This window comes from Ipomoea triloba, chromosome 6 (genome assembly GCF_003576645.1).
Source record: "Ipomoea triloba cultivar NCNSP0323 chromosome 6, ASM357664v1".
In the NCBI taxonomy this organism is placed as follows: domain Eukaryota; kingdom Viridiplantae; phylum Streptophyta; class Magnoliopsida; order Solanales; family Convolvulaceae; genus Ipomoea; species Ipomoea triloba.
The window spans coordinates 8,801,908-8,822,972 of record NC_044921.1 but is presented as its reverse complement, the minus strand read 5'-3'; the positions used below and the strand labels follow the sequence as shown (position 1 = coordinate 8,822,972).

Genomic DNA, 21,065 nt, shown 5'->3' with positions numbered 1-21,065 from the left:
AGGTCAAGGTGTTGAAATTTCTGCACGTCGACATCTTAATAATTGGATCATATCTCAGCCTAGGAATGTCCAAATTAGATGATCTTTGAACCATTGGAAAGAAGACTTCAAGAGATACAACTTTTCCAGAAATACAAATTTCGTAATTCTGAACGGAAAAAAGGTGAAAAACAGCCTAGAAGTCAAAGCAGCTGCACAGAGTTCGGAAATGCAATTTCTGGAGAGGAGGCATCCGGCCGGATGCTAGGCCGGAGGTTTTAGGCGGAATTACAGTGAAAAAGTCAGTTTCTAGAGAGGAGGCATCCGACCTAGCATCCGACCGGATGCTAGGCCGGATGCCACCTGCTCTACTCACTATTTAAGCTCGTTTTGAGCATTTTGAACTCCTGTTTTGACCCATGGTTGAACCCTAAACACTCCTATTCACTTCCTTTCATATTTTTAGGTTAGATTAGGCTTAGACCTATGTATTTTAACACTTTTGGAGCTTGTAATCTTGGATTTGAAGCTTGGATTTCAAGATTCTACCACGCACCCATTTCAAACCCATTTTCTCTTCTATGGAAATAGGGGTAGATTTGGGGCTTAAATAGCTTTTGTTCTTCAAGAACTTAGGTTGATACACCATGGAAATGGGGCAACCTTTGTTCTAATCCTTGTGGAAACTTGGATTACTTTGTGCTTGCCTCAAGAACATAGGGTTAATGTTCTTATCCCAAACTTAAGTGTTAAAGCATCTAGATGGTAATGCCCCAACTTGAGTCATATTTCTTTATTTTGTCTTTATCTATTGTTTATATGTGTTTGTTCTACCTTGTTGTCGTTGGCTTAGCTTCTTGTTGATTTCCTTGTGTTAGTGCCTAGTTTTGTGATTGCATATTGCGTGCCATAACCCCCAATCTTCAGCGGAACGACATTTCACACCCGTATACTCACCATCACTCATTTTTGCTACACATCAATATATATATATATATATATATATGTGTGTGTGTGTGTGTGTGTGTGTGTGTGTGTGTGTGTGTATATGTGTGTGTGTGTGTGTGTGTGTGTGTATATATACACACACACACACACACACACGCACACACACACACACACACACACACATATATATATATATACAACCCAATGGGGTAGCTCAAGTAGCAAGTGAGCTCTCTTTGTGGGGAAGAGTTTTGGAAGAATTTGGGTTCGATTCCTACAAGCAACGATTCCTCTTGGAGCGAGCGGGTGGACTAGGGCTTCAATGTTGATTTGTTTTCCTACGACCAATTCTCGAATTTTGGATAATGAAATTACAAACTTGTTGACACATAAAATATTTGTAGATGCTTCCTACTTTTGTTGTAATAACTCCAAAATTCTCCACAGCCGTATTACTTGAGTAACCCTCCAAAATTCTCCACAGCCGTATTACTTGAGTAACACAATTTGCTACTGTAATTTATTTTACTTCTGTGGTTGAAAGTGTTGCAATCTGCTGCTTCTTTGAAGACCAAGAAAATATAGCAGATTCAAGATAAAAAGGCATATCATGATGTGCTTCTTCTAGTATCAACATCTCCAACCCAATCTATAGCCACAACATCATTAGTAGAGTAAAAAAAATTCGTTATTATACTCATACCTTTGACATATTTTAGAATTCGCTTTACTGCAGCCTAATGTGATTCTTTTGGTTCCTCCATGAATCTGCTAAGTATTCTAACTCCAAAAAAATATATGGACTTAGCTTGTAGCCACCAGGTCAGATACCTCAAACTCCCAATTAAGCCTTTATAAGCTATAACATTCACAATCTTACCACACTTATATTTGGACACCTTCAACTTTTCAGCTACAAGAGTTGAAACTAGTTTGAAGTTTTTCATATTGAACTTTTTCAAAATATCAACAACATATTTCTTTTGTGATATAAAGATTCCACCATCTATCTGAGTAGCTTCAAGACCAAGAAAATAACACAAAAGTCTCATATCAGTCATTTCAAATCTCTTAATGAGTGTCTCTCGGAATTATGAGATTAGTTTCAAGTTGTTTCCAGTAAAAATCAAACCATCAACATATAGACATATTGCAACAATATCTCCAGAATATGTGCATTTGACATATTTAGTATGCTCATGATGGAATCTCATAAAACCACTTTCAACAAAATACGAGCCAATGTAATCATACCATGCCTTAGGCGCATTCTTTAATCCATAAATATAAAGTTTTTCTCAATCTGTAAACCTTATTTTCTTCCCCTTTCTTCACAAACCCTGGAGGTTACTTAACATATATTTAATTTCTTCTTCAGAAAAACTATTTAAAAAGTAGACTTGATATTCATTTGATGCAATTTCCAATTATTTTGAACAACGAGAGAAATAACCACCATTCGAACTGTATCAAGTCTACTTAGTGGAGTAAAAACTTCAAAATAATCAATACTTGGTTTCTGTTTGTAACCATTTGACTTGTATTTTATTTTGTAGACCCACTTTACTCCAATTGGTTTCTTTCTGTGAGGCAATTCTATTAACTCTCAGGTACCATTCTTTTCAATGGTATGAATCTCCCCATCCATCTCCTTAAACTAATGGGTTTCTGTAGCAACCTTTACAAAGAATATTGGGTTACAATCTGCAAAAAGAGCAAATTGAACAATCTCTTCATCACACAGGTCATTATCATGACCCAAAACATAATCTTGCAAACGAGCTCGTAAGTGACGTTCACATTGAGATCTCCAAACTAATGACTCTAGCTGTGAAGGAGATTGGACATTGTCCGAAATCAGTTGTTCATCAACAATATTGTCAAGAACAATAAGAACTGATGACTTTTAATTTGTACTATATTTATCCCATTCTTAACCCCTTTTGTGCACATTTTGTTTTATTGGGTTTCTAAGCTAAAAGATATATTTTATGCTCAGTTTCACTCAAATGCACAATTGAGAGAGGAAAAAGCAAAAGGAAGCAAAAGTTGACCAAAACGGAGCAATTTGGAGCCAAAAAGAGCATGGAAAGGAAGAAAAGTAGACAAAAGAGATTGGGAGCCAACATGAAGCTAAAGAGATGCATGGACAAAATACTTCCAAGAGAGTCAAAAAGTGTTGTCTTCAATGGTCTTGATCACTTGAGCAAACTAAGGTAAAAGTAGAACAAAAGAGCAAGAAGTTACAATTTTTGCTCATATTGACCACAGTTTGGTATTTGAACCATATATCAGCTTAGGAATGTCGAAATGAAGTGATTCTTGTGCGCACACCATTAAAAGAAAAACTCAAAAGACTACACCGACCTTTCATGAAAAGTGAAGACAAATCAATCCAAATTATGAATTTTGCGAGAACTCTATTATCAGGACTTGACACCTTCTCTTCGAGGAATCCAATTTGTCCTTAAATATCAATTTTTTTATATATACTTTTTTGATAGTTTAAAATTTAAAATGTTGAAGGCTGCTTTAGGCAAGAAGAAGCATCCAAATGGCGAATCATGATTGCACGGATGATGGTCATTATATTTCATTATACTATTATTAGTCCAAAAAGTAATTAACAAGCTAGCCCAACACTGGATACCAATTGAACATCATATCATAACGCAGCCCCTAAATCAATTAAGCCGCCGGTAACTTTTCTTTTTCCACCAATTTCTCCATTCATTAATCTAGACCCATCCATCCGTATAACGTTTTAAATATGAATATGATCCTATTGTAAAAAGTAATAACGGATTTCACAGTCAGATTTATTAATGGTTAACAATTTTAATTAAAAAAATTGAGATTAATTTTATAATTTTTATATGACTTTTAAGTTATTTGTAAAATTGATCTCGTTCATTTTCAACTTATTTTTCAGCAATCTCAACCATTAATTTACTTAAATGAATGGATCATATCAGTTTTTAATTTCTACATGAGAGCATGTTTTCACCTAAACCCCCTAATCCCCCTACACACACACATTCACATTACATTGTTAAGTTCAAGTGCTTACAACTAAAACAAAAATTATATATAGAGTAACTAGTAGTCAAGTCATAATTTTATTTATTTTTGCGGATTAGTCAGAATCACGTTCTGATTGTATTGTGATATTGATATTGATATATTTATTGTCACATTTTAATTAGACAACTACTCCGTAACATTTAATTTTATGACTTTATTAATATTGCCGTATTTTGTTCAATCTTTTGATCTGTTACAATTTCAATCCAAGTTCGTAACATTAATTTAGGAAACAATCTAGTAATTTTAATATTTTAACTTTTTCTGAGAAAATTCATAAATGGTATAATAAAAAAGTAAATGACATAACATAGCAAATACTATACTTTTTTTTTAATAAAAAAGAATCTGGTCAAATTTTCATTTATTGTTTTGATTATGAAAAGATTTTGTCAAGATGAAGAAAATGTTATAAAATTAGTAGATTGTTTCAAAAGTTAACATTATTTTGATAAAAAGAAATGTAACAAACCACTAAATGTATGTGACTATACGAATATCAGTAAAATCGTGAAGTTACCCCTACGAATATCAGTTAAATCGTGAAGTTACCCCTACTAAGCGGGGTTCAAACTTGTGACATTCTATTTAGAAGAGCCACAGTTATGCAGCTTGGCCACAAAATCTTTGGCTTGTAAAGTTTAATTTAATCAAATTAAAAATTAAGATCTAAATATAGCAATATCGTAATAGTCGCGTGAATAAAAGTCATAATAATTTCTTAAACATAAGTATGCCTGATCCTGTGTTGAATTGTAAGAGCGACCCATTATGAGTTTTGGTTTTTTTGTAGAGAAAAAAAATCAAAAAGGGTATTTTAAACAAATGGGAAGATGAGTTTTGGGGGAGTTTTTTTTTTCTTGTAAGTGTTGGTTCTTTATGGGTCCCGCCCGCGCGCCTAGCATGGCATGTAGTGTAGGCGCCATGCTGCCATGCTGGGCGTGTCTAGCGATCTCTTTTTCTTTTTTATTTTTATTTTTTTCATTCTCTCTCTCCTATTTAACTCCTAAACTTTTGTGATAAAACTATTCTAATGTGTTAATAATAACCTTGTGGTCAAGTGAATGTAGTGACTCTCTCAATTAAAAAGTTATGAAATTAAGCCTCAGTGGAACGGTATTGACTATTTGTATTTTAACAGATTGAGAAAGTATAGATAACAAATACTACAATAAAATAAAGTCAGGAGCACTCAAAAAAAAAAAAAAAAAGAAGAAAAAAATCTAATTTGCTTGCTCTAATACAGGTTTCTAGTATTATGGATAATTCTTAGCCACCAAGCCGGCCGCCCTTGTACGTTTCTGTAGAATAAAACCCGTTTTTTCAAATGCCATGATCAAAAGTCATACATATTTCATTTATTATATATACTCTAATACTCATGATTCAATCCGTGGAGCAATCAAGAAACTAAGTAATAATGAAGAATCAAACGGCGCTGTTCCTCGGTTTTACGCCGCCGTTAGCAGCTTCATCGGAGGACGCCAAGAAGGTTGTCGGTTACCCGATACCAAAAGAAGCGAAAGATAATAATAGTGACAACAACGTAGGAGTTGATGAAGAAATATCATTATTATTATCCCAGAAGGAAAGTAGCGAAGGAGTGGTGAGTAAGAAGAAGGGGGAGAAAAAGGCACGGATGCCTAGATTTGCGTTTCAAACAAGAAGCCAAGTTGATATTCTGGACGATGGATATCGGTGGAGAAAGTATGGTCAAAAAGCTGTCAAGAACAACAAATTCCCAAGGTTAGTTTCTACCTCTACCTTACCTTAGCTTCCATTGTTTTTGTTTAATTCTTGTTTTTTAGTCTCAGATCATATAATTAATAAAAATATTATTGATGAATAAATTAATCTCTGAGACCTGAATTAATCAAATCAATAATAAAGACAAAATATTGAGTGAAAAGATAAAAATATTATATTAATCAACTATGTAATGAGATTACAAGAGATTGTGATGTCTAAGCAAGACAAACAATTGAGAATATATACTAAGGATGACCCAGTAACTATCCCACGCAAATAGGGTGGGTGGTTGTAGTTTGACCGCGTCACTTAGCCCAGGCCAATGCTGGCCTTGGTTGTGATGGGTGCCTAAGGCCGGCCGAGGCTGAGGCCAAGGTCGGCCTTGGTTCACTAGACGCTCAAGGTCGAGGTTAAGATCGTTGCGAGCTTGACTTGGATCGCTCTTGTTCTCCTCTTCGTGTCAATTCGGCCCGAATCTTATTTCTAATATATCCATAAGTTATATTTATTGGTAGAACTCGTTTATGGACTTCTATATAGTATATTTTTACTCATTTATGGAATGAAAGGAACTCCACAATCCTATTTGGATTCTGCTAGAACTACGTAGCCGCAGAAGCAACTTTGCCATGGTCAGAAATTTTTGTGACCTACAATCGTTAAATTTCTTTTTTTCTGATCACCTCAGACTAGAAATTGCGAGCAACCACTAAAATTGTTTTGGTCGATCCAGCAAATTTCTAACAACAATGTTTCTCGGCGATCGAAAATAGTGTTGTTTTTTATCGGAATTTGTAGATTTTTCTCTCGGGCATACCTTTGCTTTGGAGAGCTTATAGCATGCTAAGGTCGCTTCCAAATTTAGCCAATTGTTATACAGTGGATCATAACCATAATTGTGTGGATGACCATGGTCTAAAAACGTCAATTTTTTAAGTAAAGAAATGACGGCTGTTATGCATAATTAATCCTTTATTTATAATATAATATGTTCAGAATAAAATGAAATTATAGTATATTTAAAATGAAATAGAATAACATGTCTTATATATTGAGTATATATTGTCAATAAAATTATAGTTGAATTAGAATGATACTTTGATTGTGCTATAATTAAACTGTAGTGTATCCAAAATGAAATTGTAATTGAATTGAAATGATACTATTGTTGTGTTGTAATGAAACAATAGTATGTATAAAATAAAACTGAATAACAAGTGTCACATATTGAATGTATATAGTTAAATGAAATTGTAGTTATATCAAAATGATGCTTCAGTTGTGTTGTAATGAAACTATAGTGTATATATATAAAATGAAACTGAATAATAAGTTTCATATATTTGACTATATATTGTTCAATGAAACCATAGTTGAATTAGAATTATGCTTTAGTGATTTTGTGATAAAACGACAATGTGTATAAAATGAAACTTAATAACATGTCCCACATATTAATTAAGTGCTTAAATTAATCTCAAATGAATTGAAATTGTAGTTGAATCAACATGATACTTTAGTTGTATAGTATATATAAAATAAAACTGAATACGACATACAAACAAAATTAGTTGTACAGAACGGGTGTCGTCTTTTTTTTTTTTTTTTGATTAAAAGAAACGATACTGTTTTGAACCATGGTCCACAGTAAAATTTGCCAAATTCAGCTGGTTGGGTTGTTTAACCTCCTCCCGAGCAGCCTAGGCCATGGTCATTTGCAAATTATACTCTAGACTATATCATCCACAATATAATCACTGTTGCAAAAATCCCCGCCTAGGCGCTAGGCGCTCCTAGACTGAGGCGAATTGCTCCCTAGGCGTCCGCCTAGCGCCTAACTCGACCGACTGGGCCGAGTTAGCGGCTGACTAGGCCGAATTTGGTCGAGTTAACTCGCCCAACTCGGTAGAATTAGCCGGGTTAACTCGAGCGAGTCAGCCTTGTTAATTTCATTATTATATTTATATGTATTTAAATTTATTTATTTATATAAGTAAGAGAAGTAATATATATATATATATATAATATAACATACACCCACACACATGAATTAATTTTTTGTTTTTATAGGTCGCCGCCTAGAACCGCCCAGGTACCGCCTAGGCGCTAGGCGCTAGTCTACCGCCCGACTAGCGCCTAGCGCCTACTGCAACCATGTCCACAATGCAATATGAATTATAAATAAATATTTATTTTTAATATACTGAAGGTATATTATATGTGTATTGAAAGTTCATTATTTGGTAGTATACTAAATAATGAACATTTAATACACAAATAATGTACCTTCAAAAAATGAGCACTAATTGTATTAAAAAAAACGTTAGCATTTAGTATTTTAAAAACGTATCTTATGTCAGTGATTCACATGGTAAGGTAGAGCTTGGACCATAGTACAATGATTGATGGTATTTCTCAACTGTTGTACCATGAACCAAGATCCACCTAAATGACAATTATATTATATTAATATATTATGTGTATGCGCCTTCTATTTATTTACATGCACATAATTTGTTAATTGTAAACATAATCATTATTATTTTAGATCTAGATCACAATGCAAAGTGGACCTAATCCATGGTATAATTTTCAATCATTCCATGTCGCAGCGGGCAAATTATTGTGTGGACCATGGTCCACATATCTATGTGGACCATGAATATAAGGTGCATTTTTATTATGCTAAAAGTATATTATTTTTTTTTACTGAAGGTACATTATTTGATAGTATATATAAAATAATGTACTTTCAGTACTTAAATAATGTACTTTATGTACAAAAATAATGTACTTTTAGTATATTAAAAATGTACTTTTTAATTATGGTCCACATAATTGGTCCATGCAATAATGATTGGTCTCAACGCTAGCTTTTGAGGGCTATTTGGAGTTGAATTAGGTTATGTCAATGTAAACAAATTGGTACTTAAACATGCTAAACATGGCTGCGATAAACAAGAACAGGCCTTATGTAGTCCTGCCACATTCTCATATAATGATTGTGAACTTTTTTTTAACAAAGAAAAGAAGAAGAAGAAGACGGCTACCGTCACATACAACTTGTATATAAGTCGTGCATTATTATCTATTTAGCGTGACAATTATCGCCCACATAGGTAGCTTAATTAGTTTTTGGATGACAATTATAAATAAAGACTTAAGTTCAAGCTTTGATAGTCATAGTCTATGAATTTTACCCTCTTGAGAGGATAAGGATTCTCCTAATAGGCTGTTGAGTTACTGTAACAGTCCTGAGATGAAGAATTCCACTGCAAACATGACAAACATCTATAGGGATCAATAGTATTAAAAAAAAAAAAAAAAAAAAAANTATATATATATATATATATATATATATATATATATATATGCAGTATGCTATACCTGCATCTATCTATCTCTCTATATGTACGCGTGTATATGATTAAAATAATTTCTTTGATTTTAGAGAAAGTCCAGAATCATTATTTGAAAGTGTACTCTGGGATCGAAGAAATTTACTTTGTGATTTTAGCTGATAAAGGATCACAAGCAAGTAATTTAAATTACTAGTATGTATTCTATACTGTATATATAGTTACACGCAAGTATGCAACATCAATTATATATATATTCTTTAGAACTTGATATATTGTATGTCTTTGTTTTATATTGGTCCTTAAACGTAAAACAATAACTAGCTATATATGTTGTTGATGAATGGACGGTCTTTGTTTTAAAGTAGGAATCATGAAATACTTGTATAGCAGGTTTGTGACAAACTCCTTTAATTAAATGAGGAGTATGTTATTTAAATTGATGAACACTAAAAGGCTGTATTGACTTTTTTGCTTCAATAAGTTGAGAAAGTAGTTATGCATAGATACTATATTGTAACTTCAATAAGTTGAGAAAGTATTTATGCATAGATACTATATTGTAACATAGTCAGTAGCTAATACTCAAAAAAAAAATACTAGGAAATGATTAAACTAACAAGCAAAATATATATACACTTTTGGTATATTATATGCATAAACGTACATAGAATACAAATATACAAGGCAGATATAATGCAGAAACAGAAGTATAGAAGGACTACAACTCTTAGAACCCGACCTACAAGTTTTAGTTTGATCTTCAAATTTTGATAACATGCATGCCCCGCATGGATGCCAAAGATACTACACCGATTTGTCATTGATTAACCTTTTTGTGAATCAAGTATTAATAGAAAATTTTGTTGGGATGACCAGTCGAATTTACACAAAATAATATATATATATATATATATATATATATATATAACGGGATTTAAAGCTTAAAACATAATCCCACGTACCATGAAATCAAAGAAGATGAACAAACGAAGGATTCAAGTCGAATATGCATTCTGTCCTTAAAACCGATTCCTCATCTCCCGTAGGTGCTAGGAGCATTGTGATGTCGGTCTCCCAGGATAAAATGAATCAATGATACTATGTTTGAGCATTCAAACAATAGTACCTTCGACGAACTAGAACAAATGCTTCGAACACAAGCTAGTTTACGAGAAAATGGGCAGAGTTTTGGAAAGGGATAGGACAAAACTAAGAGAAAATCTGAAGTTTCTTTTTGGCTTCTATCAATTCCTAAGTTAGTTTCATCTAGCCAAGGACCTTGTGGTCCAATGGTATCAAAACACACTGCCCAAACACTAGGATACAAAACTTTTTAACATTCATGGCCCATAAATAATCCAATTAATATTTGAATTATAACGTTTGAAACAATAATACTTCTTACCGAAATAATATTAACAGTTACGAAAATAATTTCAAATTAATTCGTACCAACCATAATAACCCTTGTTCAAAATATGTTAATAACCAAGAAATCCATAACATCCGAAATTCAACCTTCGAAACAGTAGAGAATTGCAACAAATTGCACCTTAGGCAGGTGCTGTTTAGCACCTTTTGCAGGTGCAAAGAACCTCTCGCAGGTGCCTATTTAGCACCTACGGTGCCACTGCCACAAAGCAGTTGAAAGGGCACTTTAAGTGGTTAATTAAGCATTGTAATTAGTGCTAATTAAATTAGAATAGTTCTAGTTCTAGTACTAATTCCAATTGCATTCTCCGAATTTGCTACACAATTTAGCAATACAGATTTAACTTCTCTTAAATATGTTGATTTTGAGAATCAATTTTTCATTCATCTATTATCAATTTTGAGCATACAATATATCAATATCTTCGTCTCATTATGAAGAACCTGAATCCACTTTGACCCGATCCAAATCGGAAGTGATCCTCACAAATATTTGTACCACAAAATAACCACTCAAAATAGTCATTTTAGTTAAAAATTCTAACAAATTTGGTAGAATGGAATTGGAATTCCTTTTTCATTTCAAAATGTGAAAAAAAATTTACAATTAGACAGAATTGTTATTCCTTTTCTTTGAGGGAATGCAAAGCTTACCTCTCGATCTCTAAGAATTGAAATTCAATGATATGTATGTATGTAGGAAAAAAAGTTTTAAGTTGTAAGGACCAAATTATCTTATCCCATCCTAATAATAATCCTACTTTCTCCCCTACAAATGGTAATTTCTTGAGATTTTAGCCTTTATACTATTTATTTATTTTGTTTCAATTTACATAGTAAATTAGCATTAGAATGTAATCTTCTTATAACTCTTTTTCTAAACAACCAAACTTAAATTTCTACTTTATTATTACATTATTCATCTTCCATTAAATTACAAATTTTCTCTCTTAATTTCTTCATTGCAACTAGCGATGTCACGTGGGTTGAGCCATGCTGACCCGGCCCAAGAATCAGTATTTGGCATTAATGTGAGCCATTATTTGTTAGCCCACTCACATTTTAAAAAATTTTGGTGCATTCTGGTCCTCTTTAATTTATTAAAATATTTAAATTAATAATTTTAAAAATATTTTATGTTTATAAATTATAATTATAAAAATTTAAATTTATTAAATATTTGTATAATTGTTAAACTATATATAAACTTGTGTGAGACGTCTCACGGGTCTCAATCTGTGAGATGGGTCGGGTCTTTGATTAATGCGGTCAAAGATTTGGCCCATTAATTAAAGATCTGACCCGTCTCATGAATTGAGACTAGGGCTGTTAGCGAACAGAACTTTCGACAAACTACTCGTGTTCGAGCTCGGTAACCGTTCATTTATGTTCGTTTATTAAGGTTAGCGAACATTAACAAATAAAATTTAGAGCTCGGTTAATAAACGAACAGAGTATAAACAGTGGTAAGCTCGTTTGTTAAGTCTTTGTGAACAAGCTCGTTTGTGTTTGTTTAGTAGTGTTCATGAACAAGCTCGTTTGTGTTTGTTTAGTAGTGCTCGCGAACAAACTCGTTTAGTGTTCGTTTAATAATGTTCGCAAACGCATGTTTAGAAATACACACACACACACACACACACACACACACACACACACACACACACACACACACACACACATATATATAATTGTTCGTGAATGCAGATTATTTGTTGTTCACGAACAAATTGTGTTCACGAACATGTGCAAGTGTTTGGTTATTAAGTGTTCACAAATGTGTTCATGAACGTAAATGAACATGTTTGTGAACGTGTTTGTTAACATTTGCGAACACATTCGCAAATGTGTTTGTTAACGTTAACAAACACGTTCGTGAACGCTTAACAAATGAACACAAACAGGATTTTCAAAAATCTTAACAAACGAACACCCCAAAATCCTTTAACAAACGAACATGAACAACCTCCATTCGTTTATGTTCGGTTCGTTAACAGCCCTAATTGAGACCCGTGAAACGGTCTCACACAAGTGTTACCCATTATTTATACATTTATAAGAATTAAAATTTAAAATTAATACAAATTACAAACTTATTAGTTATAATGAATAAATTTAAACTAATACATAAAGATTCTTGTAGTTAGCATAAGTGTGAGAATATTTATAAAGAGGTGTTGAAATTTACTTTGTATGTAACAGAAATTCAAACCAATATATTCTTAGGTTACAAGCTTAAATAAAAAGTAATAATAAAAAAAATTAAAATAAATAGAAGAGATAAAAAGTAATGTGGGCCTAGATAGACCCGACCCGACCTAGTAGGCAAATTATTGTGTGGACCATGGTCCACACAGTGATGTGTGGACCATAACAAAATGTACATTTTTAATGTACTAAATGTACATTATTTTTGTATTGAGCGTACATTATACAAAATAATGTACATTCAGTACACAAATAACGTACATCCCCTGAATACAATGTACATTATTTTTATACTCAATGTGCATTATTTGATAGTATGGTTCACATGGTCCACACAGCTATGTGGACCATGGTCCACACAATAAAGATTGGACCTAGTATACATTACATTGACCGTGGCGCGATACAGCCGATACTATACTACTCAGTATACAAAATCATGCAGCAAATTTTACTGTGGACCATGGTCCATGTAGTAGTGCCGTGTAGGTGTTGTGAATCTGAACAGAGCAGCGAAGGCACACGGCCACCTACACGGGCCGTTTGGGTGGCCGTGTAGGTGCATCCTGGAATGATTTTTGCTCCGATTCGCGCTCCGCTTCTCTTATCTTTCTTTGAGTGGGATCCTTGCTTCCAAAATTGGTTTAATATGCTCTAAAATGCTTCATTTGCTGCTCGTTGTGAACGATTGCACCTACGGACACAAAACACACAAACGATTCTCAATTCCCACTCAAGATTAGACACTTTGTACACAAAAAATGGTTAAAAACATGAAGTGAAAAAGATATAAAAATAGAGTTATCACATGTGACCTGTGCTTAGGGCAGCCCATGTAAACTGAGCTAGCATAAGTCAATCGTTATATCGTGGACCCTGGTCCAATATACAGAATTTAACTTCATAAGGTATAGAATTCATGTTCATAATGCACAAAATTATATAGCTGAAAAAACATAAACACTTAACATAATACACATAAGAATTGAAATTTATAATTTACAAATTATATAGATAGATGAAGACACATAAATTTATAACATAATGCACATACTTTGTATAAAGTCAAATTCTGTATATTGCATTGTGGACATGGTCCACAGTATAAAAACCTTATTCATGTTGCCATTTTTAATAGCAACTAAACGTACACTCCGTAACTACTTGTTAGAAAACATTGAATAATATATATGCATTTACTCATCTCAAGTGTGTGTATATATATATATCCTTCCCAATATAATCCTACACAACAGTCCATAATCTTCAAGCTGCAAAGTGAAATTAACTTTGGATTTTCTGTCCTGTCTATAACTTTAATAAAAGAATTGGATGAGAGAAGTGTAGTTAAGCTTGCACTAGCTACAATATATCATATCCATCGTATAGTATATGAGTGATGAATATAGGTAGAAATCAGATCATATCATGTCATATCCGTACTAGCTCTAGATTCTCAAACGTTGGTTTTCTGTTCATATATTATAATATTGTTTCTCTCATTTTTCATTATTGTTACGGATCAGATGAGGGTACTTTTTAAATCATTATATTCCTCCTATATATATATATATTTTTTTTTGAGTACTTCCTCCTATATATATACTCTATATATAATTTGCATGCATACGTAAGTATTCTTTCTGTTCCGCATTGGCTGATATGATGATCCTATAAAAACTATTCCAATCCTGTCTTAAAATTCTCTTTCATCTTATCAGAGCCTTAAGACTTTTCTGACCTTACAATGATTTATTCCAAACTAAAAAATTATAAGTAATTAAAAAGTGTGCAATTTAACCATCAAACAAGCAAAATTTGTGCAATTGGACCATTTTTACAAAAAATTTCTGGTAAAATCCAATTGTATTACTAACATATATGTATTAAGAGTGGCATTTTCTTCTATCATACTAGTTGGGAGTCAATATTGAAATGTTTTTAACTCAAATTGAATTAAAAATTTTTGTAAAAATGGTCCAATTGCACAAATTTTACTTGTTTGATGGTTGAATTGCACACTTTTTAAGTTCAATGGCCCAATTACACAAAAGCTACAAGTTCAGTGGTCTATTTGACACTTTTTCCAAGAAAAAATATGAAAGGACAATAATGTCCTTACTAAAAATAGGAAAAGTCATGAGAAAGACTAAAAATGTCAAAAAAAATAATAGTATAGAATGTTAAATGACAAAAGCAATAATTTGTGACTAAATTTACAATTGTCATCAAAGACAAGAGACTTTGGTGAAATTAAATAAATATATATATATATATATATACACCCACTTTAGGTGACAATAGGTGGAAATGAATGCATGCATTTGTGTAGTTACCAAAATGATGTCCGAGAATTTTCCATAACTATAATATGGTTAAATAGGATTAAAGGACAGTAACAGTGATAGACGGTATAGATGCTGTAGTAAGCCTTTTAAGGCACTAGAACGTACTTTAGGTGATGAGAATGTATTGAAGAGGTAGCTTAGCTTCAAATCATATCGTACACATCAAATTACACAGTACAGTACAGTTATTCTTGCTAGCTAGCAAAACTTGTTCGTATCGCGTCATCTAGCTATCATCACATGACATATCCAACTGATCGATCTAGTATATATTCTTGATCATTGATTTATGACGAGGGATTTTGTAGGGTTAAGTCCAGTATCCCACCTCAAACAACTATATGCTAATGCATCCATCTTTACTTACTCTCTCAAGTTGGCCGTTTTGTAAGTGCATATTGTACCCATGCAAATTGCCTGTTGTCGTTGATGATTTGTACTCTATGGTGGAACCAATTATACTAGGTTCACTAATGTGGCTTTGATACAAAATGATATGATACAAATTCACATTTTAACTAATTAAATCACCAAAATTAGTTCACGACGAAAATGGAATATATATCTTTGACCTAAATTAAACATTATATATTAACACAGATTCTAATTAGTAGTAAAACTGGAATTCATCCGCTATATTAGCTAATAGCTACTATCTGAATTATATTTGCTAGCTCGGAACTTGATAATACTACATGGATGAAGCTAGCCACGGTATAACAAAAGCATTATATTTGGAGTAAAAAGAGAGAGAGAGGGCAATTATGATGATAAATTATTCTGTGGATCATGATTATAATAAAACGTACATTTTTAATATATTAAAAATACATTATTTAATTTGTGTATTGAATTTATATTATACAAAATAATGTACTTTTACTACTCAATTTTTTCTAAAAAATTATAATATATATTTTTAATATACTAAAAGTATATTATTTGATAGTATCATCTATATGCTATGAACTCGGGTCCACCTTGCAAGGAGGACCTGAGTCTATGTTTATAATTTTAGAACTCCGATCTCTATATCCACAATTTTAGAACTTCGTGTTCACGATTTTAGATCTCAATATACAAAATTATATTACTCAATATTCACAATTTTTGAATTCTATATTCACAATTATATTATATAGATCCAAAAATTGTGTTATACTGTTGAACATAAAGTTATGAAATTGTGAACATAGAATTATGAAATTGTGAACATAGAGTTATGAAGTTGTGAGCATGGAGTTAAGAAATTATGAACATGGAGTTATGAAATTGTGAATATGGAATCGGGTCCACATCACAGTTCATAGTATAACAACTGCTATACAGCTATGTGGACCATGATCCACACAATAATGATTGATATATGATGAGCAAAGGATAAAAAAAATCCCAAGTCCAAACAAGAAAAGTGAATAGGACTTGTGAATACAGGTGGAGTGGAGTATCTAATCCCAAGGCCCCATATCAGCAAAGTGTTGGACCTTTTCCCTGTTCGGTTCACATCAAATTAAAGTAAATTAAAGCAACCAACATATTCCAAATGCACTCGAATAATGCATCGTGCGTATATGTGTCTGTCTCCCATCTATTATACAGTAGCACTACTACATACTATCCTTACCGTATATATGTATGTATATACTTGATCCGCATGCATTCACGTGAATTGCATGTGAAGGAGTCATTCCATGGCCGGGATAGTGCTATCAATCAACTCGTAATTCAATCATAGACTCTAGACAGTATATGATGCATGCCAAGGAGGCGGACAATAATGAAAAGAACATAAAACATCATCAATTAAGGAAATGCCAGGCTGTTTGCGAAACAATGTATTTCGTATAACATTTAAAACAAGGAAATAAAGTTGCAATAACATTAAAGTGTTGTGAAATTGATGTATGAGAAAACGGACGAGAATTGAGATTTTCAAGCCGTGTAAACATTTTTCTATAAAATTTTAATTCATCTCAAACAAGCAACGATCAGGTTCAAGATATATAAGACTTATGATATACAAGAAGATGAATAGAATTCTTTTTGAAAACAAGATGAATAGAATTCTTAAGTTGCTCTATTAAGAAATTCTATTTTGAACTGTTTGACTATGAGGATATTTTATGTATACTGTGAAAGTATATGTATTTGTTTTCAGGTTCTTCTCCCAGTATTTATAGACAAAAATACTAATGATTAAGAGAAGTTATACGGAAGTTACCGCAATAAAGTTTCAAAGGATAATAATCCTAATTTAAATTTGAATATTTAAATCAATTCACTATTAGAATATAATTGTAAAATTATATATATATAGTAGGTACGCATTACCAAAAAATACACCACTAGGTATGTAAATATACACCACATAGTGTTCGGAAATGCACAATTAGGGGCAGAGGGAGTTATGGTGCATTATTTTGGGTGTATTGTGTGTTTTTTGGTGTGTTTGTACATTTTCATTGTTGTGCATTTATAACATTGAGTGGTGTATATTTGTATACATAGTGGTGTATACCGCACGAGAAAATACGAACACATTTGAGCATATATATATATATATACATATATATATATATACATATATATATATATATATATGAGTTATTTTCTGTTGTTTTTAAACCTCTACTACAGTTCATAACATGCAGTAGATTTTGCAGCATACTTTTAATAAGCAATAGACTCTACATGCAGCAGGCTTTTATCAAGCATTAGACTTTGCAGTAGAGTTTTAATAAACAGTACACTGTGTAGGGACTTTTGTTAAAACTGTTCTTCTAATTTAATAGAAGATCATCCCATTCAAAATAAATTCCTACCAAACTTTTAAATAATATTTATAACACCACAGTACCAAATATTATTTATATTTTTTTGGTAGTACATCTGAAAATTAATCACCATTATTATATAAATTTTCAAACATTTCACGTCCATTGATATAGTAATGATTAATATTGTACCAAGATAAATTATATTCCAAAACTTTATATATAAATGAAAGTGTGTAAGAGAGTGAACTTCCATTTAGTGTTATATACTTTACATTAAATCAAATTGCTATACATGATGAACGTGCCTTGAATCAAACATTCACTTTGAAATAATTAAGATATAACACACTCAACTTTTGCAGTCTATACAACTCAAATATAAACTTGACAAAGTACGGAAAGGTCTATACAACTCAAATATAAACTTGACAAAGTACGGAAAGGCCTTGTATCCGTATCTATTTGTAAGCATGTCGAAGTTAAACCTAAAATTTGTTGAAGCAATCACACTTCATGCTTATATAGGATGATCCTTTAAATCATGCCCTGCATCTCGCAGTTTTTCAAAAGATTATTTAAGAGTAAAACTCATCCTCACTTTCCATGCAAACCAAGTACAGAACTTAGGGATAATTTTTAAAATAGTACTTGCCACCAATAATGAAGTACTCATCTTTATTGAACTCTTGTTCTAACGTAATAACTTAGAAGAGAGTTGAGCTTTCCTCCATCATTGGCTATTAACAAGTTTCAATATTGTCCCTTCCGATGTCTTTTGAACCATGTCCCTTGCCAATGCTTTTCTAAACGGATTCGCTAAATTAAATTAGGGCCGTACAAAGTCCAGTGCTACAACACTATTATTTAGGAGCTCCCGCACATAGTTGTATCTCACACCTATGTGTCTTGACTTGCCATTATAAACATTGTTATATGCCTTGGCCAGTGTAGTAGCGTTGTCACAATATAATGTACCAAATTAAAATTGGTGACATTTGTTTTAGCCAAATTGAAATTTTCAAAATTAAATTCCTTAGCCATTCTGCTTCCTTACAGGTGGAAGCTAATGCTATAAATTCATATGCCATTGCTGAATCTGATATACAACTTGGCTTTTTAGATGCCCATAAAATAGAACATCTTCCAAGTACAAACACCCATCCACTTGTAGATGAAAAATCTTCCATATTTGATATCCAACTAGCATCAGAATATCCTTTCAGGATGAAAATTTCCTTTGAATATACTAAACCATATATAGTCACTAGTTTTATTCAAGTATTTCAAAAAAAAAAAAAAATTAATGCCATCCAATGTACTGCACTAGGATTACTAGTGTATCTACTCATTTTTCCTACTGCAAAAGCAATATCAGGCTAAGTACTTGTCATTGCATACATAAGTCATCCAATTACTTTAAAGTACTTGAGAGATATGACTTCCTTCATTAGGTACTAACTTTAATGAAGGGTCTATAGGAGTAGACATTGGAGCATAGTCAAAGTAATTAAATCTTTTTAACACCTTCTCAATATAATGAGACTGTGTTAAACATACACCATCCTGCACTTTTATTATTCTTATTCCAAGAATAACTTTTGATTCTCCTAAATCTTTCATGAAGAAACTAGAACTAAGAAAATCCTTAGTTTTCTTGACTTTGTCCAAATCAATACCGAAAATTAACATGTCATCTATTAGTCTTTGGTTATTAAATTTGCTATAAGTGCATTTATCAGACTATTTAATTTTGTACCTGTTTGTCACCATGACTTGATCAAACCGATCATGCCATTGTTTAGGGGCTTATTTTAAGTCATAAAGTGACTTAATTAAATTGTGTTAGGAATATAGTGTAATTTTAGACCTCCAATTTTAATTTGAGTCTAGCAACATTTTTAGTCTAAGTTAAAGCCTAGTTAAAATTAGCAAGGATGATTTGAATTTGCAAGAGTGTATAAAATTATTTTATGCTTGCAAATCATTTGCTTCCACTAAATAAAAATAGATTAAGTGGAAAAATGATCAAGCACCGAAGTAATCTTCGAAACCAGGGTCACGAGTTCAAGCCTTAAATTAATTCTTTTGGAGAATTAATTTATCAAGGACGAAGAAGATGATAACTATTACAAAGTCAAAATTGAAGAAGTCAACACGGAATGAGTTCAAAATCAAGATAAATTCAATTAATCAAGAAGAAGATGATTCTCAAATTACTTTGAAGAGGATAGGGTTGACATTACAAAATTGAAGAGGATGACTTCGATCAATTGAAGGAGATAAGACTGACTTTCCAAAATTGGAAAGAAAATCAGGATGAGGATGACCTCAATTCCAAATCAGGATGAGGATGACTTCCAAATTGGAAAACATGAAGATCTTAATTCCAAATCAGGATGAAGGTGACTTCCAAATTGGGAAACAGGATGACCACCCGGCGAGAAGAAATTCGAAGGAGCAAAATCAAATATTTTCTACTTGGAACTGATTTAAATTGCGAAAAAGTCAAGGATTTTTTCGGTGGAATTATTTAAGCTCAAGCAAGAATCAAGAGGGTGAATTATTTGAAAAAGTATTTGATTTGTCAAAATAAAAAAGTGAACAAGTCAAATATTCACACTAACAGAAAGTGCAAGAAAGTCAAAAGTCTATTCAACCCCCCTAGACTTTTCCCACCTTATCGAGACCAACAAAATGTACACTTTATTTTCCTGCCCTGCAACCACGAATTGAAACCTTCTAGTTGCTTCATGTAAATCTCCTCATCCAATTCACCATTTAAAAATGTTGTCTTAACATCCATTTGGTGAATAACTAGATTGTTTATTGCAGAAATAGCAATTAACAATATGATAGTAGCAATTCTTGTTACAGGAACATAGGTGTCAAAGAAGTCAATTCCTTCTTTCCGCCTAAAGCCTTTTGTTACAAGCCTGGCTTTAAATTTGTCGATAGTACCATCAACTTTTCATTTTCTTTTTGAAAATCCATTTGCAACCTATTGGTTTACAACCATTTGGTGGATTAGTCAAAATAAATGTATTATTCTCCATTATAGAATACATCTTATCGTTAATTTTTTTTTTCCAGAAAGCAACATCCTGTTGAGATTTCATGGCTTCCTTTTAATAGTCTTAGGATCATCTTCTATATTAAAATAATATAGATCTTTTAATTTCTGT

At 32.3% G+C, this 21,065-nt stretch overlaps 1 protein-coding gene across 1 annotated transcript; it reads left to right on the top strand.

Annotated features, from left to right (window-relative positions):
- The first annotated feature begins 5,431 nt into the window (after positions 1 to 5,431).
- Positions 5,432 to 17,286, top strand: LOC116023440 (probable WRKY transcription factor 75). Its single transcript, XM_031264442.1, has 2 exons — positions 5,432 to 5,757; positions 17,265 to 17,286. Exons 1-2 carry the CDS (start codon positions 5,432 to 5,434, stop codon positions 17,284 to 17,286), a joined length of 348 nt encoding a protein of 115 aa, XP_031120302.1.
- The last annotated feature ends 3,779 nt before the right edge of the window (positions 17,287 to 21,065 follow it).